Source organism: Microcebus murinus, chromosome 22 (assembly GCF_040939455.1).
Source record: "Microcebus murinus isolate Inina chromosome 22, M.murinus_Inina_mat1.0, whole genome shotgun sequence".
Classification (NCBI taxonomy): domain Eukaryota; kingdom Metazoa; phylum Chordata; class Mammalia; order Primates; family Cheirogaleidae; genus Microcebus; species Microcebus murinus.
Genome location: NC_134125.1, coordinates 22241815 through 22264956, shown reverse-complemented (window position 1 = coordinate 22264956; position 23142 = coordinate 22241815). Strand labels below are relative to the sequence as shown.

The 23142-nt window shown below is 40.8% G+C and overlaps 1 protein-coding gene across 4 annotated transcripts in view; it reads left to right on the top strand.

Moving 5' to 3' along the window:
• Positions 1 to 1811: 1811 nt before the first annotated feature.
• Positions 1812 to 23142, top strand: part of PRR14L (proline rich 14 like) — a 76290-nt gene continuing 54959 nt past the window's right edge. The window contains exons 1-2 of one of the 4 annotated variants that reach the window (XM_012763999.3): positions 1812 to 2017; positions 8787 to 9311. In XM_012763999.3, coding sequence (XP_012619453.2) covers positions 8838 to 9311 — 474 coding nt within the window. In that variant the 5' untranslated portion in view covers positions 1812 to 2017; positions 8787 to 8837. Of the gene's footprint in view, positions 2018 to 6138; positions 8612 to 8786; positions 9312 to 12648; positions 12735 to 23142 lie in introns of those variants that run through there. The other 3 variants (XM_075996713.1, XM_012764003.2, XM_012764004.3) reach the window with 3 other exon arrangements.

Here is a 23142-nt window from a genome sequence, read left to right as displayed (position 1 = left end):
TACCCAGGCATGGTGGGACATACCTGTAGTCCCAGCTACTCGGGAGGCTGAGGAGTAGGATTGCTTAGGGTTTGAGGTTGCTGTGAGGTAGGCTGACACCACGGCACTCTAGCCTGGGCAACACAGTGAGACTCTGTCTCAAAAAAAAAAAAAAGTACATGTCCTTCCTCCTTCACAAGGTGTTTGAGGGCCAAACAAGGTGAGGGATATATTACATTAAGTCTTTGACATTAAAAGAGCTAAAAGTGCTACATAAATGTGCATAATGTACATAAATATAATTAACCAAAAGCATAAAACTCATGGGGAAATTGGCTTTCCTCGGATTTGTAGGGCATTAAACGATATATAAGATGCTTCTTTTGGATGTTGTTATGCATGGTGCTTCCTATAAATAGAAGCAGAGTTGAGACTAGGAGGAGGCAGTAAGCCTAGAGAGATACTGGCCTTAGGATACAAAATGGTAAGGAAATGCCAAAAATACTCAATAAGCAAGATAAATGATATTGTAATATATTTTTTAAAAATCAAAATACAAAGATCTGGGGGGTGTGTGGTGGCTCATGCCTATAATCCCAACACTTTAGGAGGCTGAGGCAGGAGGATTACTTGAGACCAGGAGTTTGAGACCAGCCAGGGCAACATAGCAAGACCCTGTCTCTACAAATAATAATAATAATTTAAAAAAGAATTTATGATCAACAAAATATCACATTTTTAAAGACAAAATCAATATGGTGTTGTGCAGAGCCACATTGGAACCTGGGGCAAAAGAAAACATTAGTAATACTGGGCATCTACAGGCATATAGTTGCCTGAGAAAGTACTTGAAGACGTAGATACTCTAACTTTAGAAATGTTCTAAAGTAAATTTCTAGTTAATTTATCCAAGCAGTATCTGTGTATATTAGAAAAACAGTAGCCGATACATGAACTATACATATATATGGACTCATATAGGCTGTAGACAATAAGGTTAGAACATGTGGGTTTGTGTATCTCCAGCTCTAACTAAACTGGGAAAACCACTACCTCAGCCAAAATGCATGTTCACTGGTTCAAAGATACCTTGATGAGAGGAAAGAGAATTAAAATCTCCCCCTAAACCTCCAAACTTTTAGTTCTCTAGTCTGCCAGGTGGATAAGCTCCAAGAAGCAACAGATTTCTATTTTTAACAAAAAGCTGTGTAATTTGGGGCAAGTTGATTTCATTCTCTGAACCCTCTCATTTCCCTCCTGGGTAAACATTGTTTTCCTTCCTACAACCACGTCTGTTGAGCATCTACTTTTGTGCCTGACACTGTTTTAGGTGCTGAGCACAGAGCGATGAACAAAACAAAGTGAAAGAAGACGGATGATATACGAGTCAATAAAGAGATGAAAATGAAACACGATAACTTCAGCTAGTGTTAAAGCTATGAAGAAATTAAAACAAGGTGCTGTAACCGACTGGAGGCAGGATGCTATTTAGATATAGTGGTCAGTGTGATTAGAAGAACCTGGGGAGTGGCTTGACCCAAAACATCACTGATTCCAGTTATAAAAAGATATCTCAGGCTGCCAGGATGGAAGCGGAGGGGGGGTGCCTAGAGGTGCAGCTGTCCAGGATCGAAAAATGGTGGCCTGGCCCAGGGTGGTAGCAGTGGACACCTGCAGAGTGCCCTGGGGCTCCCAGCAGCAGAGCTGAAAAAGGTGTGTTTCCCTTTAAGAGTCTGAGCCGCAGGGGCGGGGTTGAGGGCCACTGGGCGAGCAGAGGGGGGGAGGTCCGACGCGGGAAGAGCCGCCCCCTGGAGTGCGCGCGCGCCATGCGGGGGCGGGACTTGGGAGAGCCCGCATGGCTGGTTCGGGCCCCGGATGAGGAAGTGCAGGGGGACCATAGAGACGAAGAGGCGGCGACGGCCGGAGCGCCCCTGGGCTCTCTCAGCTCCGTAGGCTCAGGTAGACTTGGTGGCGACGGGGCTGCGGCTGCAGAGGCTGAGCTGGAGGGGCAAGCGCGGGCCGTGGAGCAGGCCTCAGGGTAAGAGGCCGGGGGCGGGAAGGCCTCGGGCGTAGCCGCCCCGCCCCACTCCGCCCTGAGAGAACCGTCCGCCGGGCGGTACTGGCTAAAGGGGAGCCCGGGCCCCCCGCCCTCTCCGGGCGCCAGAAGGAACGGAGGCTGCGCTGCGGGCGGCAGCAAGACCCGGGGAGAGGGAGGAGACCAGGCCCCGCGTCGCTAGAGGAAAACGGCTCCTCCGAGTCATGGCTCCGAAGGGAAAATGCACTCCTCTTCAACCTCGATAAGACAGGGAGCCCCTCAACTTCTCTCCTAGGGGAGGACGACGCCCCTTGTCGTGGGCGTACGCGCTTGCTCTGCTCTCGTCAGTTTGTCAGCAGAGGGAGACCCTCTCCCAGAGTGCTAGAGAGGGATTCTGAACTTTATCCTAAAGAGGGATAAGAGATAACCCCTAAATGAGACCTTTCTCCCTACTTTAGTCAGCGACCCCAGGTGAAGAGTGAGACTCTCAACTTGCCTAAAAGTGACAGAGGGAATCTTTCTTCCTTGTAGGAGAGAAACTCCTCTTCTTTATTTTTCACCTTTACCCCAAGATGTAATGAGGAAGACCTTGAATCTACTTTGTGATATTAGAAGTCAACCTTTCTCCCCCTCCCCCATCATGTCTACAGAGGGAACCTCGCTTCTTCCATTTAAGTCTCCTGGTGTGCAATGAGCTCCTTTTCCTTGCACAATTACACGCGTGGCTTTTGGAGTGTGATAGTTGCAAGCTTGTGTCTCCCACTTAACATCTTTGTGACCTTGACTAATTGCTTAACGTCGCTCAGTCTCAGTTCATCTCTAATTTGGGCACTTTTCTTAGAATTGTCATGAGGGCTAAGGGAACGTTTGTGTAAATGCTTAGTACATAGTAAGCTTTTGGTAAGTTCTTGCTATTACTATTACTTAATTTGTTAAGGAAAACTAATATCTTGCACAGAGAAGTAGATTTTTCCGTGTGTGCCTCTCCCATTCTCATCACTAGTGTTCAACCCATCTTTTCCCACATGAGAGGAAGGACCCCACCCCAGGTGTAGAAAGAGACATTTCCACTCCCCTTAGATCTTACCATACTATACTTCCCAAATTAACAAAGAGGGCCTTACTGAAAATAATCCAGAAAAAACGGCTTTGCTTTTGGAAACAGGTCTGTACTCTTAAGAGGGATGGAGACCTAATCCCAGAAGCCAGCCTTTCCTTTGTCCATAGAAGTTATCACTTCTTCCTGACTGGTTAAGAGATGTCCTCTCCCACTCCCTCGACTTGGTCTAGTGACAAAAAAGCTTCCTTCTATCTGCACGTCTCCCAGCCCCCCAAGAGGGCAATTCTAACTTCTTTCTTTATCTTGCTCTTCCAAGAAAAATAAGACCCTATACCTATGAGGCGAGATCTCTTTCTCCCTGTATATCTAGAGTGGCGCAGATGGTTTCTTTTCTCCTCTTCATTTGAAAGAGATGAAAATCTTTTATGCAGGGAGCCTTTGTCAGTGGAAATCAGGAGCATTTTTACCGTTTCACTCCTTACATGGAGACAGAGGGATCCTTTTTCTTCATGCTAATAAAGGGAGGAAAAGGGAAACAATCCTTGATGCTTTTGAGATTTCCTGCACACTCCATGTTGAAGTGCTGAGCCCTATTTAGTATATGCACTTCCCTGCCTCACTTTCAGTTTGTCTTGAGACCTTGTTAAAAGATTTCTTTCTCTTTCTCAAGAAGAGGCCCCCTTCTCCACATTCTCTCATGGAGGGATTGGCTACAATGTCTGAATCTTTGGAAAAGAAAGCCCCTTTCTCAAGGTGAAAGGAGTGTTTTGAACTTCTGAGGGCCTGATCATTATTGTGAATATTGTTCCTTGACACAAGCATGGCAGCGTCCAGTGTGAACAGCCCCTTTGCATTGGAATTAAAGGGTGGAGAGAACTTCAGAATCAGGATTATTGGGGCATATGGTTTTCTGTTCTGCTGTTTTCTTTGTTTGATTTTTTTTCTTGTTTTTTGCTTATTGCTGTAAATTTTGTACCTCCAGAACTTTTGTTTTGGAGAATGTTTGAATGACTAAAGTAAAAGTTGCCACTTTGTGGGGTTTTTAGTATTATAAAATGTATTCTAATGAGATTGAGAGCTGCAATGTTAATCCTTCACTGGTGGAGTTTTTTTTTCTTTTTTTCTTTTTTCCTGTTTTTGTTTTTAGGTGGGATAGAAATTAACACTGCCAAATTACTTGCAGGCACACTGAAGAAAAGCTCTGCATCTTTTTGTATGTAAAGTGTCTTAAATTACCTCAAATGCCCTTGAGTACTTGCGGAGGGGATTAGTCTGAACTCTGTACCACCATTGTTGATGTCCCTAGGTGTGCTTTGCTGAAACAAAGAGAAATAGAAAAGTTATCCTTCAGAGTCTTGGGATTTTTATGGGTGGCTAGACCCTTTAAGCTTATTTTGATTAACATGTGAAGAACAATTCCAGGAAAGTTCACATAACTTTCACTTAACACACTTTAGGCTTTGCAACTAGTAGCTGTTCCACAGGATAGGGACCCTGGCTTCCTGACTTGGAGACCAGCAGCTAAGACTGCTCACAGCAGTACTTCTGCATTTTAAACAGAAAGATCATGAGATAATTGTTCTCAAAAAAAGAGAATTTCTTCTTTTGTTGAAATAATTTTATTACATACTCTCTATAAATATTAGTCTTTTTTTTTTTTTTTTGGAACAAATCTATTCCCTGAACAATTTTATACAGTACTTATTTGTGTTATGATAATAACAAGCCAGTAGCAGCTGGGAAGAGTTGTTCATAAAATCTATGGTTTCTTTTTTGCTTCTACCTCAAACTAGGTAATTATCTGGTGTCCTCACTCAGTAGGTTGATTATAAGTCATTAATAAGGATTAAATTGTAAATGTCTTTCTACATTTTATAAGCATGTATTTTTCCTTTTACTTCAGGTTAATTTAACACTTCAATGTAAAAACTTTGGCTGAGGTAGAGCCCACAGTTGGATAAGTACTGATAAAAGGAAGAGATAATACACATGGTATTTTTTTATTGCTGTGAATTTTGATCTTAGGAAATAATGGTTAGAAATTTATTTTTTTTTTTTTTTGAGGCAGAGTCTCACTCTGTTGCCCAGGCTAGAGTGCCATGGCGTCAGCCTAGCTCACAGCAACCTCAAACTCCTGGACTCAAGTGATTCTACTGCCTCAGCCTCCCGAGTAGCTGGGCCTACAGGCATGTGCCACCATGCCTGGCTAATTTTCTCTATATATTTTAAGTTGGCCAACTAATTTCTTTGTATTTTTAGTAGAGATGGGGTCTCGCTCTTGGTCAGGCTGGTTTCTAACTCCTGACCTTGAGTGATCCTCTGGCCTCGGCTTCCCAGAGTGCTAGGATTACAGGCATGAGCCACTACACCCGGCCTGGAAAATTTCTAATGTAAGTAATAGACACTCACTTGTTTTTAAAAAAAGTACAACATACAGATAAGTCATTGGTGATCCCATCATGCAAGTTAACACTGGTAATATTTGGTTTATATTCTTTCAGACATTTTTCCTACATGTATGTCTATTTTACCAAAATAAGAATCATGACGTTTATTTAGTTCAATAAAATATCTCAGGTAGCTTTCTATATCTTTATTTTTGATTGTTCCATTGCATTCAGAAATTTAGTTTTAAAGAATGTGAATGTCTTATTAAAATTGTGTTATGTTGCTGCACTCTTGCAGCAACATAACAGTCTCAAAATATAACCAATATTTTGATAGATGGTGATGTGAGCTAGTGAGTGAGAATAAGTTTAACCTGTTGCTCTAGGCTTGCATCTAGTCACCTCTGAGAGTTCCAGCTGTTCTTAGTAACTCAACTACAGATTCTGCTCAGAAAAGACCCCAGAATTCTGGCTGGGCTTGGTGGCTCACGCCTGTAATCCTAACACTCTGGGAGGCCGAGGCGGGAGATTCACTCAAGGTCAGGAGTTCAAAACCCGCCTGAGCAAGAGCGAGACCCCATCTCTACTAAAAATACAAAGAAATTAATTGGCTAACTAAAAATATGTAGAAAAAATTAGCCAGGCATTGTGGTGCATGCCTGGAGTCCCAGTTACTCGGGAGGTTGAGGCAGGAGGATTGCTTGAGCCCAGGAGTTTGAGATTGCTGTGAGTTAAGCTGATGCCACGGCACTCTAGCCCAGGCAACAGAGTGAGACTCTGTCTCAAAAATAAGAAAAGAACCCAGAATTAAACTAGGATGAAAAAGAGGGAGTGTCTGTTTAGCTTCTGCAGCCAATGTGCCTAGTTGTTTTACAAGTTGAATTTCTTAGAATTCTGCCAAACAAGAGTATCAAGAGATGAACCATTCTATGTGATTGTCAATATTGATTCTTTATGATAAAGATCTGTATAGTAAAACTTGTATTTGTGCATGACCCTGTGTGGAACAGCATTTGGAAGAAAATCTTCAAGTAGAACTGTGGGGATGAAAAAGAGTAGGATTTATTAGACACACTGCAGGGGTTGAGTCCACAGGCTACATGTGCTGATCGAATGGTGAATGGAAGGTCAGATATGATTTCTGGAGTTTCAAGTCTGAGTTCTACGATAATGATGATGCCTTTATTAAGGAAGGCAACAAGAATAAGCATGTAAGTTTACTGAGGCCATCTTATCCTTGTTTCTCAAAGTTGTTTGTATGTAGAAAGACTCAATTATTTACTGAATGGGTTCTGTTGTAGACATGTCGAGTTTAGGGGTGAATCTTGAGTGAAACATACGTGAGGAATTGAGAGAAAGATTGGGACCAGGAACAGATTCCTTTTCTTTTAATCAGCTTTATTAAGATTTAATTCTGGCTGGACATAGTGGCTCACGCCTGTAATCCTAACACTCTGGGAGGCCGAGGCCGGAGGATCACTCAGGGTTACGAGTTCGAGACTAGCCTGAGCAAGAGCAAGACCCCGTCTCTACTAAAAATACAAAGAAATGACTTGGCCAACTAAAATATATAGAAAAAATGCTCCGGGCATGGTGGCGCATGCCTGTAGTCCCAGCTACTCGGGAGGCTGAGGCAGAAGGATTCCTTGGGCCCATGAGTTTGAGGTTGCTGTGAGCAAGGCTGACGCCACAGCACTGTAGCCTGGGAAACAGAGTTAGACTCTGTCTCAAAAAAAAAAAAAAAGATTTAATTCGTATGCCATATAATTTCACAATTAAGTCAGTGGTTTTTAGTATAGTCACAGAGTTGTACCACTCCCTATTTCTCTAACACTCCCAGCTGTAAGCAACTATTCATCTACTTTCTATTTTTGACATTTCATATAAATTATATTTTATATTAGATTATTATATTTTATCATATGTGGTCTTTTGTGACTGGCTTCTTTCACTTGGCATAATGTTTTCAAGGTTCATCCAAGTTATAACATGTATTAGTATTTCATTCCTATTTATGGCTGAATAATATCCCATTGTGTGGCTATACGACATTTTGTTTATTCACCAATTGATGGATATTTGAGCTGTTTACACTTTTTGGCTATTGCAAGTAGTGTTGCTAAGGGCGTTTGTGTACAGTCTTTTGTGTGGACATATGTTTTTCAAATATATACCAACAAGTCAAATTGCTGGTCGGTCTTGTGGTAACTCTATGCTTAAAGGGACAGTTTTGAGTCATCCTTGTAGCAGAGAAGCTGCAGGACAAGGTGAGGTCATTACGAAAGTGAAGCCTAAAAAGGGAGGAGTCAGGATTAACTTTTTTTTTAATTTCAGCATATTATGTGGGTATAAATGTTAAGGTTACGTATATTGCCCATGCCCCTCCTCCCCCCTCGAGTCAGAGCTTCAAGCATGACCATCCCCCATTGCACATCTCACTCATTAAGGGATTAACTTTTAAGAACACTCATACCTCAGTGGTGGGCAGAGGAAAGAAAGCACCTGGGCACAGGTCACAGGGACCCAAAGAGCCCATCTCCACCAACAAACCTGTAATATATTAGGCAGGTCACTTTTTAACCTCTTCAGGTATGGTGTTAGGATCTATAATGGGCAGCTAATAGCTGCCCTACTTAGCTCACAAGGTTGTTGTGAGAATCAAACCAATGGTGACTATGAAAGCACTTGGAAAATCTCTAGATGCAGGATAAAATTCAGGAAGAATTCTGCTGAAAAGCTGGTTTAGTAGTGTCTTGTGATAGTCTGGGTAGGTATAGCTCAAGTATTTAGTAAACATTAAAGGAATGGAATTCTATTTCTCTGTATCCTCATGCAAAGAGGAAAATAAATGTATCATATTCTTCAAAGTCCCATAAGTCAGTGTTTCAAATTTTCCAGAGTCCCTCAGTACGTATTCATTCAACTAATATTTTACTCAGTATCCACTAGGCCGTTGGATTACATCAGTGAACAAAATGACTAGGGTTCATGCCTTGAAAATAAGTAGAAGACCATCTTTATTTTCTAATTTACATCAGGTCTACCCTTGGATGCTTAGGCATGTCTTATTCTCATCTACATTTGCTGGCCCTTCAGATTTAAATTCATAAGGCAAAATTTGAGTTGAGATTAGACAGATGTCCATTAAAGGTAAAGGTATTTATTTATTCACTATTTCAGTTTATTGAGAAATTTTTGGTGCCAAGATAATGCTGGCATTTGAAGTAGAATTTATTTTCTTCATTTTGGCCAGTTTGAACTGAGACAGTTTTCTTCTACCCTGTCAAGGTTTTAAACTTTTATCCCTTCCTTTGATTTGTGTCAGGGGGAACCGTTTGATGTAAAAGACTTGACTCCATAATCTACATCTGCCCTAATGCTGTCATCCGGAGTAGAGACTCAGCCAGTTCCACTTGATTCCTCCATGTCTGCTGTGGTACAGGAAATATACTCTGAACTCCCAGTAAGTGTCTCCAAAGAGCTTCATGCTGACTCTGAGCCAAGTGTGATTCCAGATGTAAAACCTGGAGCCTCATGCTCTCTTGTAAGTCATAGTAGGGCATTGCCCTTGGAGCTACAGAGGACTCATGCGGAAAGTTGTGGTGAAGAAACCTGGGAGACCTTGGATGATGGGGCTGAGCCTGGGCAGTGTGGGCTAGTGGACTCCACAGCAGGAGGTTCTGTGGCTTCTGGGATCTTGGATAGGGAAGAGAAAACCAAGAGCATGGAGCTAAAGGTCTTCAGAGATCAAGGGGACCAGGTGGAAATTATGAGAGACCCCTGTGAGGGAGCAAAGGAAGATCCTTGTCAACATTCCACAGCTGCTGAAGAAAAGATTATCCCAAGTCAGGTAAGAAATCTTCATTCAGATGAGTTCAGTGTGAATGACAGCTTTTCAGCGTAACATGTCTCATGAGAAAATACAGATGCTGACAGGTAGCTTATGATTTATTCTTGAAACATTTCTAAAATGTTGATTTTGATGTTAACTTTCTTTTGATGATCTTTTAAAACATTTGTGTCATATCAGACACTTGAAGAAAGGAAGTACTCATCTAGTAAAAAAAAAAAAGTCACTGAAGCAGCTACTATACACGGAATGTTGAGTCTCTATGTAAAAATCGTGGTATTTCTGCATCTGGTGTTAAGAAACGATTTGTATTGAATCCTTAATTTTTGGTAGGGTAGAGTGAGGAGGTATCACAGAAATCTTTGAAGGGAGGCTTTTGACCCAAGTGGGGCTCCGTTGGATGGATACCTTAGAGGGTTCTCCATGTTTCAGGAGCTGGTCCTTAACTTTGCAAGAACAGGAACTTGACTTTTATTTTTTAGTATATCAGAGCTGATGGTCTCCAAAGGACTGTCCCATGCCAACCCACTCATGAAAGACTGAAGTATAAATCAGAAAGCCAGTCCTTTAATTAACACACAGTGAAAAGTAGAATTATCACTCAGTAGGAATGGTCACATTGGCTGGTCAGTATGTCTTCTCCTTGTAGGCAAGCCTATATGGGAAATCAAATTTCTCTCTATGGTCTTGAAATTAGAGTAAGAGGGGTTAGTTAGGGGAGACTAGTGGTTAGTGAGCTGTGATAAAGGAATATACCTGCCAAGTAGACTAGAAAACTCATTCTCTTCTGGACAGTTCCCTAGACCAGAGGTCAGCAAACTTTTTCTATAAAGGGCCATATAGTAAATAATTTGAACTTTGCAGGCTATATGGTCTCTGTTGGAACTACTCAACTCTGCTGTTGTAGCATAAAAGTAGGCAGAGACAACATATAAATGAATGAATGTGGATGTATTCTAGTAACACTTTATAAGCACAGGTTAGCCTGGGTAACATAGTTAGAATCCATATCTAAAAAAAATTTTTTAAAAGGTCCAAGGACAGTGGCTCACACCTATAATCTCAGCACTTTGGGAGGCCAAGGCAGGAGGATCACTTGAGGCTGGGAGTCCAAGACCAGCCTGATCAACATAGTGAGACCCTGTCTCTACAAAAAATCTTTTTAAAAATTAGCCAAATATGGTAGCATGTACCTGTCATCTCAGCTGGTTGGGAGGCTGAGGCGAGAGGATTGCTTGAGCCTAAGAGGCTGCAGTGAGCTGTGATCATGCCACTGCACTCCAGCCTGCTAACAGAAACAGAGCAAGACCCTATATCTAAAAAAATAAAATACGTTTTTAAAAATTCAAAAACAACAACAATTAGCCAGGTGTGGTGGTTCCAGCTACTCAAGAGACTAAAGTGGGGGAGAATTGCTCCAGCCCAGGGGGACCTATGATTACTTCTGTGAATGGCTACTGCACTTCAGCCTGGGTCATATAGTGAGACCTCATCTCTAGGGGGCAGGGGAAGCACCAACTGGTGGCCTAAGGGCTGTAGTTTACCAGCCCCTGCTCTAGGCCCAGAGCATAATAAATTTATGTTCTCTGGACTTCCTGTGTGAGGGTCCATTCCCCTCATGATAAATACATCATTTCTTTTTTCTTTTTTTTAAACTCAAAGCCTCAGAAGAATCACATCATTTCTTTACATAGACTAAAGGGCAGTTAATTGTTAGTAGGCTTCATATATTGACTATAATTAGGAATGAATGAAGCATTCAATAACAGTGGAACTTCACAGTTTATGCTGTGATGCCGTACCTTTAAAAAAATGTTGTTAAGTAAGTGAGGTAAAAGATTCAGGATCCAAAAAAATTTTTTTAATTTTTTTTCTACTTTTAGCTCTGGAAAGGCCTAAGGGTAAATTGTTTTTACCATCATCAAAGAGAAAAATGGAGACTCTGATGACTTGAAGGTCACAGCCTCAGTACTTCAAGCCCTTTTAGAACTAATTGAAACCAAGTTTGTTACCTTTTTTTACTCAGCCTTCAGCTATCTCAAATTATAAAACTTGAATAACCCTACTTACATATGATAAATAAAATACATCTAAAACATGACTATCTACTTAGCAAAGGCACAATTAGAGAGAAAAGATAGATAATAAAAGAACACTATCATTTTCAAAATGTTACTGTAATTTAACAGTTAAAGGGTTATGCACCACTAAAGATGCAACAAGATTATGAGCTTTTTGTTGGCAGGAAATCTGCCAAAAAACTTACTTAAGTCCTTCACCAAATACCATCTATTTGGTTTTTTTTTTTTTTTTTTTTTTTTGAGACAGGAGTCTCACTTTGTTGTCCAGGCTAGAGTGAGTGCGGTGGCGTCATCCTAGCTCACAGCAACCTCAAACTCCTGGGCTCAAGCGATCCTGCTGCCTCAGCCTCCCGAGTAGCTGGGACTACAGGCATGCGCCACCATACCCGGCTAATTTTTTCTATATATATTAGTTGGCCAATTAATTTCTTTCTATTTATAGTAGAGACGGGGTCTTGCTCTTGCTCAGGCTGGTTTGGAACTCCTGACTTCGAGCTATCCGCCCGCCTTGGCCTCCCAGAGTGCTAGGATTACAGGTGTGAGCCACCGTGCCCACCCACCAAATACCCACTAAATGATGGCTATAAAATAAAATCTTGGTGAATTCATGAAAATGTAGGTCACCTCAAAAAAACAAAGACAGGAGAGAAACAAATCACTTTAGGGAAGAAATATAAATAATAGCAACAAGATTTTGAAGCAGTCAATCTGTCACCTGCATTAGATGACAAAAAGGCAATCTGTAATCCCCTTCCACATCCTCAGTTTGAGAATACTGTGCAGGGAACTCCAGTAAGGCTCGCCCTTGGGCTTTCTACAGTGGCAGTATTCCTGATTTAAAAAAAAAAAAAAAAAAAAAAAGAGCAACTGGAGGGCTGGGCATGGTGGCTCACGCCTGTAATCCTAGCACTCTGAGTGGCTGAGGCGGGAGGATTGCTTGAGTCCAGGAGTTTGAGACCAGTTTGAGCAAGAGCCAGACCCCATCTCTATTAAAAATAGAAAACTTAGCCAGGCGCTGTGAGGCACGTCTGTAGTCCTGCTCGGGAGGCTGAGGCAGGAGAATCGGTTGAACCCAGGAGTTTTAGGTTATAGTGAGCTGTGCTGACACCACGGCACTCTACCTGGGGTGACAGAGCGAGACTGTCACAAAAAACAAAAAAACAAAGTAAAACTTTTCAATCATCAATCCAGGGGAAAGAGGGACGATGGAGGTTAAAAGATGCATCCCTTGCCCACAGTTTCCCTTTTCTCATCAGAATGGGAGTCAGAAGACCTGAATCCCCGCCTCAGGCCTGCCAGACAAAACCTGTGTGACCTTGGCCTCAAGTCTATTACCACAGAGGTAATAAAACCTTGACCCACACCTAGTGTGTAGACCAGCTGGGTTTCTCCCACTCTCTCCTTCCCCAGCCCTGCCCATCCAAAAATTTCTTGTATGTTACTTCTTGATATGATGGATTGAGTCTAACAAGAAAAGTTTCTTAATGTACTATTTGATATAAAATAAAAGCATGTGTATAATATACAAAAATTATGAAGTATAATAACACAATGCATTATACGTACTACCCAACCTAAGAACTATTATTAATAGATTATTATCTCCCTGTTCTTTTTTTTAAATCATCCCCTTTTTCCTGCCCAACAGCACCACAGATAAATCCTGTTTTCAATTGTGTAAAGCAAAATGAAATTTTATAGATACAAATGTAACATTTTGTACTTGGTTCCAAAAAGTGAACTCCACAAGTGAAAAAAGCCAGAAGTATTTATGGGGAAACAGGAGACCCATGGGTTTTAGCAGGCCAATTAGAATTGACTTTGTGGTATGGTTGCCAAGGAAAGCCAATTTGCTCTTAATATCATTAACACAAATGTGTTACCTGGACTGGGATGTGGTGGTTGTGCTCTATTTTGTGCTGGTTAGGCTACAGCTAGAGTATTGTACTCTCCTTTTGGTGGCATATGTAAGAGAGGTATAGGAAGTCAGGGATGCATTTATGGATAAGAATTCACACTAATGACACAACTTGAAAATACGCAATTGAAGGCTGGGGCTCTGGGTGTCTGACTTTTGAAAAAGGACAGTGAAGAGAAGTGAGAGAAGCCTTCAAGAATTTGAAGGGCTTTCCAGCAGAAGTGGTCCTGTAAGGCACAGTTAGAGTCAGTAGAAGATACAGAGCAGTAGTAGCTCCTAATCACTCTCAGGTCACAGGACCCTTATGGAAATCTGAACACTGCAGGCCTCTCAGAAAAGCAGACATGCCATTTTAGAGGGTTTGCAAACTCAGAAGACATACTCGGATCTCAAGATAAGAACTCTCACTCTTGGCCGGGCGCTGTGGCTCACGCCTGTAATCCTAGCTCTTGGGAGGCCGAGGCGGGCGGATTGCTCGAGGTCAGGAGTTCAAAACCAGCCTGAGCAAGAGCGAGACCCCGTCTCTACTGTAAATAGAAAGAAATTAATTGGCCAACTGATATATATATAAAAAATTAGCCGGGCATGGTGGCGCATGCCTGTAGTCCCAGCTACTCGGGGGGCTGAGGCAGAAGGATCACTCAAGCCCAGGAGTTTGAGGTTGCTGTGAGCTAGGCTGACGCCACGGCACTCACTCTAGCCTGGACAACAAAGTGAGACTCTGTCTCAAAAAAAAAAAAAAAAAAAAAAAAAAAAAAAAAAAAGAACTCTCACTCTTGGCCAAATGTAACACAGTCAAAAGACAACTGACAAATTGAGAGAATATATTTGTAACATATATCACAGATCTTATATCACTAATTTATAAGGAACTCTTGAATTGGGGAATGAAGAACCAAAACCTATTCAAAAAATGGCAAAAGACTTAATAATTCACTCTGTGTGTGTGGTGCTTAAACATATGAAGAGGTGGTTAGCCTCACTCATAATTATAGAAATGCAAAGTTTAAACAACCTGAGATACCACTTTTTACCTATCAGTTTGGTGAAAGCAAAAAGTATGACAACACATCTTGTTAGCAAAGTTGTGAGGAAACGATCTTATACATCTTATATATGGCTGGTGGGAATGCATACTGATACAACCTTTCTGAAGAGGAATTTGGCAACATTTAACAAAACTATAACACAGATGCTCTGACCTGTTGATCCAGCACTCTCATTTCTAGGAATCTACCCTGAAAATACACTTCCAATAGCATGAAAATATTTGTACACAAGGTTTGCTATAGTTTGTCCCCCCAAACCTCATGTTGAAATTTGATCCCCTGTATTAGAGGTGTGGCATAATGGGAGATGTTTTGGTCACAGGGGCAGATCTGGCGTGAATGGCTTAGTGCCATCCTCACAGTAATGAGTGGATTCTCACTCTTAGTTCCAGCAAGAACTGGTTGTTAAAAAGAGCCTGGCACCACTTCCCTCTCTGTTGCTTCTTCTCTTACCACGTGATTTCTGCACAGCCAGCTTCCCTTCACCTTCCACCATGAGTGGAAGCAGCCTGAGACCCTCACCAGAAGCCAAGCAGATGCCAGTGCCATGCTTTTTGTACAACCTGCAGAACTGTGAGCCAAATAAACCTCTTTTCTTTATAAATTACCCAGCCTCGGGTATTTGTTTATAGCAACATTAAATGGACTAAGACAAGGTTGTTCTTTGTAGCAGTTTAAAATTGCAAGATAGTGGCTGGGTATGGTGACTCACGCCTGTAATCCTAGCACTCTGGGAGGATGTGGTGGGTGGATTGCTCGAGGTCAGGAGTTCGAAACCAGCCTGAGTGAGACCCCGTCTCTACTATAAACAGAAAGAAATTAATTGACCAACTAAAAATGTATATACAAAAAATTAGCCGGGCATGGTGGTGCATGCCTGTAGTCCCAGCTACTCAGGAGGCTGAGGCAGTAGGATCGCTTGAGCCCAGGAGTTTGAGGTTGCTGTGAGCTAGGCTGATGCCACAGCACTCACTCTAGCCTGGGCAACAAAGTGAGACTCTGTCTCAAAAAAAATAAAATAAATAAAATAAAATTGCAAAATATTGGATGTACCCTACATGTTCATGTATAGGAGTGAGGTTGAACAAACTATGGTATAAGGTATATCATACATGGAGTTTTATGCAGCTATAATGAAGAATGAGGAGGATCTCCATGATGTACTGATATGGAATGATTTTCAGGTATGTCAGGGGCCCCAAGACCACCTCTAGGTTTTGTGACTCACTAGAACTCATAGGACTTAGCATTTACTTGTTCTCACAGCTAAGAATTGTGACAGTGAAAGGATACAAAGAAAATCAGCAAAGGGAAAGGGGACATGGAACAAAGTCCAGTGGAAATCAGGTGCAAGCTTCCAAGCGTCCTTTCCTAGTAGAGTCACATTTTAACTTCATCTGGGAACAAATTGTGACAACACGTATGAATTTTGTTTGCCATGGAAGCTTGTTAGGGACTTGGTGCCCAGAGTTTTACTGGGGGCTATTCACGTGGGCATCTCTGCCTAGCACATACCCAAATTCCAGGCTCCCAGAAGGAAAGCAGGCGTTTAGCATAAACACCTTATTTAGGAAATAGTGGAATCTCCCAAAATCCAGTTCATAGATGCTAGCAAAGGCCAACTTTGCGAGTAGACCTTTCTAAGGATAGCAGTCAGGCCCGATATATTGACTCTTTTCTGAAAACCAGGATATACAGAAAAATGCAAATGAAGATGTATAGTATCCTCCCTTTCATACAAGAAAGAAGGGGAAATAAGCATATATACGGTATCTGCTCATTCATTAAAAAACAAAAAAACCCTACACACATGTATGCATGAGAAGGATAAAGCTGAAAGTACTGAGTTTGATCACCTATACCAAGTGAGTGGTAACAGGTGGACAGAATGGGGAAGTGGGAATGGAATAAAGGATGGGAGGAAGTATACCTTCTGTAAGTATACCTTTTGGTGTAGTTCTAAGTACATACTTGAAAAATAACTAACTAGATGACTAGCATGTGGGATTGGATTGAATTGATTGAATGCAAGTTGTAACAAATGAATATTATAAATAACAAAACTACACAGGGTGAGGAGCCCAAATTACTTTGGGAAACAATATTTTGACTATATCCTCTTAAGACTAAAGCCAAAAAGAGAACAAAACATTTTAGTAAATTTGTTTTTCTCAGGAGTAGGACTTAGCCATTCCTAAACAAAGTAGTTATGTATTCTAGGATTGAGCAAATAACCATGTTTCCCCGAAAATAAGACAGGGTCTTATATTTACTTTTCCTCGAGAAGACACCCTAGGGCTTATTTTCAGAGGATGTGTTATTTTCCCCTCAAAGTCTCAGCTTGCAGCACGCACAGGCTGGCCAGGACCTGACGGGGGGGCCGACCTTGTTGGTGGGGCTGCCCGCACCTTTCCGGTCACCTCTGGGATAGTAGCTGTCACAATGGGGCAGATGAGAAGGGCTGCTCGTCGTCTTTACTGTCCACAACAAAATGCATGGGTTGTGGAGATACGCTGCGTAGCCACACTCATCACTAGGTCTTATTTTCGGGGTAGGGTTTATATTGCACAAATGCTTAGAAATCCTGCTAGGGCTTATTTTATGGGTAGGTCTTATTTTTGGGGAAACACGGTAAGTAAATATACTGTGGATAATGAGAGCCAGCTTTCTCACTGTCAGAGACAGAAATCACAAAGAGGAAAGAGGGAGACTAAAATGAACCCTGTAGTGTTGAATTAGAATCTGAGTTATCAGTATAACTTAGGGTTATTAAGATACACAGATAGATATAGAAATACATGTGCTGGTATGTGAGACGGGGCCTAGAAACATTGACAGACACCTCATAGCAATGAGCATACCTGTTGCCTAGGTCTTGGTTTCCAAATAAAAGAAGCCATGACTCTTTGGAGAAACAGCTGTTCCAGAGCAGAGAATTGTGCCTGGAACAATTAGTCATGAAATACTCAAAAGATTATGGGGACATATCAAAAGGACATAGGAGCCAGCTTGAAGGGGCTCCCAATGGCCAAGTCTGGGATGATTTGAACTTCAATGATAGTAATGATTATACCCATAGAATAAAATAAATATCCATGAGTCCATGTTGATATAAAACAACTGAATAAATAAATAGAGAAAAAGGTCTTAAAGAATTCCAATTAATATAGAAGGATTAGCCGGGTGGCAGCACATGGCTGTAGTCCTCGCTGCTCAGGAGGCTGAGGCAGGAGGATCCCTTGGTCCAGGAGTGCAAGGTTATAAATGAACTACAATTGCACCCCTGCATTCCAGCCTGGGAAACAGAGTGAGATCCTCACCTTGATGAATGAATGAATGGAAGGAAGGAGGAATGAAAGAAAGGAAAAAAGAAAGATGGATGGAAATAGAAAATCACTTTTTGGCAACCATCACAGTAATAATTATCCCAAGCAAGAGTCATCAGTGGATGTTATTGGCTAAAAGTTTCAATGAGAAACAAATATTTACATAGTCTCAGTATTTCTCCACAAGATATTTAATAATTATAAAGCGAAAAATAGTAACTTCACAGTGGGGAAACCTGGCAGACCCCATCTGAACCAAATGATTGCAGTTTGCCTCCCCAAGAATGAGGCACCTCCCCACCGTGATGTTATGGGACAATGCCTTCTGATAGGACCCACTGAGAAGAGCCAACATCACTTTTGTGGTATTCCTGCTCCCAAAGTGCATATCTAGAGTCTAATCACAAGAAAACATCAGATAAATCCAAATTGAGGAACATTCTTTTTAAAAATGTCAAGATCATGAATAATGAATACCTAAGGAACTATCCCAGTTTAGAAGAGACTAAGGGCTAGGCACAGTGGCTCATGCCTATAATCCCAACACTTTGGGAGGCAGAGACAGGAGGGAGGTCCACTTGAGGCCAGAAGTTTGAGACCAGCCTGGGAAACGTAGCAAGACCCTATGCATACAAAAAATGTAAAAAATTATCCAGATATGATGGCTCACACCTGTAGTCCCAGCTACTTAGAGGCTGAGGCAGGAAAATCACTTGAGCCCAAAAGTTCTAGGTTACAGTGAGCTATGAATGCGCCACTGAACTACAGCAGCCTGGGTGACAGGGCGAGACCCTGTCTCTCAAAAAGAGACATGATGACTATATGCACTGGGAGCCTGGATTGAATCCTGTTCCAGGAAATGGACATTATGACAAATTTGAGTAATTAGAATAGATTAGTTGATAATATTAGTATTAATCTACAGGTCCTGATAATTATACTGTGGTTTTATAAGATGTTAACATTAGGCAGATGAAGACTAGGCAGGGAATTTTTTGAACAATATTTACAAAATATTTGGAAGAAATTATTTCTAAATGTTTAAAAACTAAAATTAAAAATATAGCAAAAGCTGTACTTGCTAAAGGGAGACAGAATTTAACTCAATATGAGAGGAATTTTTTATTTTTATTTTTTGAGATAGAGTCTTACTCTGGCTACTTGCCCTGGCTAGAGTGCCATGGCGTCAGCCTAGCTCGCAGCAACCTCAAACTCTGGGCTCAAGCAATCCTTCTGCTCCAGCCTCCCGAGTAGCTGGGACTGCACGCATGTGCCACCATGCCTGGCTAATTTTTTCTATATATTTTTAGTTGGCCAATTAATTTTGTTTCTATTTTTAGTAGAGACAGGATCTTGCTTTTGCTCGGGCTGGTTTTGAGATCTGTCTGCCTCGGCCTCCCAGAGGAGAGGAACTTTTTAACAGCTAAGCTAGTCTATAAATGACTTAGTTTGCCTTTGAAGTCGTGTTTGTGAGGAGGCAGAGTGACTGTATTTCAGGGATACAGCAAAGGGGTTTTTAGTTTGGACAAGCAACTTCAGATGTGTTCTTTTCTATCTAGAGAGAGATTCTATGATCTTTCTATTAATCTTTGATCTGTCTTTAGCAACATTGCACAAAGTTCTTTTCCTTCAGGTGTTTGTTTTGTAGGCAAAAGGCCCACCATCAGGTACTGGCTCAGTTTTGGGGAAGAGTATTCAAAGATTACTACCTATGCTGCCCTCCTCTCTAGACTTAAAATCAGTCAAGGCAGAAAAGGTAGCAACTTCAAGGGAGCTTGGCTCCAGTAATAAGAACTTCTCTGATTATGAAAAACAGCCACCTACGCTTTCAAGTTACCTATTGCATGAGTCGAATGAATTTAACAAAGTCAGGTCTGGTTGGTGGATTTCCCAATTCAGGGAGTAAGTAGTGCTAGAGGTAGAGGTTTACACTTCTGCTTACCTTGGGCTCGAGTGAAACTTAAACTCATTTTGTTTAATATACATTTATTCACTCATTTAGTGTATTTGAAAGAAAACAAAATACAGGATTTTTTTAAGTGACTTTTAAATGATCTTAAATGTTTTTTGCTTGTTTTATTGTGGTAAAATACACATAACATAAAATTTACCATTTTAACCATGTTTTAGCCTTACAGTTTTTATCTTTTTATTTACTTATTTATTTCAAAATATTAAGGGACTGCAAGTGTTTTTGTTACATGGATAAATTGAATAATGCTGAAGTCAGGCAGGGCCTTTAGTGTGCCTGATAGGAATGTTTTTATTCCTCACCCTCCTAGGTGAAGGTGCAGGGTTAAAATGTGCCTCATTTTAACTTTATTTTTCTTTTAAGAGACAGGGTCTTACTCCATCACCCAAGCTAGAGTACAATGCCATGATCAGTCGTAGCTCACTGCAATCTGGAATTCTTAGACTGAGTGATCCTCTCACCTCAGCCTCTCAAGTAGCCAGGACTACAAGCATGTGCCACCATGCTTGGCTAATTTTTGTTTTTAATTTTTTGTAGAGACAAGGTCTCAGGGGCCTGGGCTGGTCTTGAACTCCTGGCCTAAAGCACTCCTCCCACCTTGGCCTCACAAAGTTCTGGGCGTATAGGCATGAGCCACCATGCCTGGCACATTTTAACCATTTTTAAGTATACAGTTCAGTGGCATTAAGTACATTCGTACTGTGTAACCACCACCACCATTTATCTCCAGAATTTCTTTTCATCATCCCAAACTGAAACTCTGTACCCATGAAACAGTAACTCCCCATCTCTGGCAGCCACCATTCTACTTTTCTATCTCTTTGAATTTGACTACTGTAGGGACCTCATATAAGTGGAATCATACAGTATTTATTTGTTCTTTTGTAATTGGTCTTAACATTTTTTAAAGATCCACATAAAAAGTTAAATAATCCAATCATAAGTTAAATATTTGAATCATGAAAAGATAAACCAGCAAAAATTATTCTTTCCTGTCTTAGGATTATGTCAAAAATCTATAAAAACTTGTAATTATTCATTTGTGGTATTGGGTTAAAAAACAGATAAAAATATTTTAAGAGGAATAAACTAAAAATAAAGGATAAAAATTTTTTTAATTAGTAGAAAAATATATCTTTTTAATAAAATTTGATTTTTAAAAATAAAGTGAAAAAAATTTTTAAAGTATAAAAATTTTTTTAAAAAGAAAAAAAGCTTGTAATTAATAATTTTGTGCTTTAATCAGGATCACCCCATTATTGAGGAGGGAGAAGAAAGGCAAAAAAGGAGAAAAAAGTGTCTGAGAACAGGCACAGAGGAAAGGACAGCTGCAGGCACCAAGCTGAATTGTGAAAGGATGCATTCATTTCTGAATTCCTTTCTTGTAGGAGAAAGGTCGAAAACTATCTTGCTTGCAAAAGTTGCTAGCCAGGATGTAGAAAAGATTGGTCTTATTTAAGAACTTTGCATCAAAAATTTAAAGAGATGGGTATGTGGCATCTCACAAGGATGATTTAGCGTTGAAAACTCTTTATACCATGCCTTGGTTTTTATTGTTTCTTTTACTTTCTTTTTTCTTTTTTTTTTTTTTTTTTTGGTGCTTAATTATAAGCTATTGAATGTTAAAATTTTTATAGATTTTGCTTCTCCCTACCCCCAGCAATGGTAGATATGCCTGGGTTGGCTGTGTTGTAAAAGCTTTGTTGTAGAATATGATAATTTAGTTGTGTTCAACACAGACACAGAAATGTTCTGAACAGTCTTTTAGCTGTAACATATGAAGGCCCAGTATGCATTTTTTTTTTTTAGACAGAGTCTTGCTTTGTTGCCCAGGCTAGAGTGCTGTGGCGTCAGCCTAGCTCACAGCAACCTCAAACTCCTGGGCTTAAGCAATCCTGCTGCCTTAGCCTCCTGAGTAGCTGGGACTACAGGCATGTGCCACCATGCCCAACTAATTTTTTCTATATATATATTAGTTGGTCAATTAATTTCTTTCTATTTATAGTAGAGATGGGGGTCTTGCTCTTGCTCAGGCTGGTTTTGAACTCCTGACCTCGAGCAATCTGCCCGCCTTGGCCTCCCAGAGTGCTAGGTTTACAGGCGTGAGCCACCACGCCCGGCCCTCCCAGTATGCATTTTTTGATAGATATGTGGAGAGGGAACATGAAGTAAGGAAGCACAGTGACTGTTGATCACTTGAAACGTGTTATGCTGCTGAAGAAACTTGTTTGTGATGGTGTGTTCATGAGAGACTCAGTCTTGTGCCTTGTGTATGAATTTACTTCAATGAAAGATGGTTGCATTAAATATCCATGAAGCTTACTACTTCTAACCCTGAGAGCCTTTGATCCTAAGGGAAATTTGCAATAATGTGAAGGAGCTTGCTGTTTGCTTAAAAGGAACTCTTGTTGGAAAGAATTTAATTTTCAGTGATTTAAAGGTGAAAAATCTGGACTTCATGGTCTCAGTAGTAAAATTGGTGGCCATAAGCGATTCTCTGAGTTTGCCAGGGCACCATTGTCCCTGTAATGGTTTGCCCATGGTTGTCATCTTATGTTTCGAACAGTATATGACAGAGAGGTACCCAAAGCACATTGCTGAGACTTAAGATGGAGCTTCCTCTTAAGGAAGTTTCCTTAGAAAATTTCCTTAATAAGTTTCCTTAGAAAATCAGCAGTTTCCTTAGAAAATTCATTGAAAAGGGATATTATATACCTTACCCAGCTAATAGGATCAGTGCCTTTTTTAAAGTCACCAGTTGTTTCTCTGAATTGAGATATGTGGAGGAAAATTCTTTTTTAAACTGTGCAAAGGTAATTTAAAAGTTACTGTTGTATAGTTGTTCCTTTTTATAATAGATATGCAAGGGTAGAAACTGAAAGATCTATCTAGAGATATAAAAGTTTCTTTCATCTTCTGAGTATTCTTAGCTATGAGAGTAATCATGAGTATTTCCTCAAATGTCAAGAAGTAGAAAGTATCACATTTTGGCCCTATAACTGCATACTTCAGTGTGCAGTCCTATCTGTAGATGGGGCTATGGCTGCCCTTTCCTTACTCCCTCTGCTTCCAGCTTGGGAAGCTCAGGTTTAGATGAGCTCAGAAATGTTTGGTTACAAGCAGAGCTCAAGGCTCAGAAATACATCAGGCCCTGAGGAGCTTAAAACCACCTGCTTATAAAAGCTGAAGAGCTCAATGTATATTCATTTCCCTCCAGGTATTTGTTTTTTCCTGCTCTAAACTAGTCTCATGGTAATGAAACAGAATTGCATCCTTACCAGGAGATACAGTCGACTTTTTTCCTTTTTTCTTTTTCTTTTTTTTTTTTTTTTTTTTGAGACAGAGTCTTGCTATGTTGCCTGGGCTAGAGTGCCATGGCATCAGGTTAGCTCACAGCAACCTCATACACCTGGGTTCAAGCAGTCCTTCTGCCTCAGCCTCCCAAGTAGCTGGGACTACAGGCATGTGCCACCATGCCTGGCCAA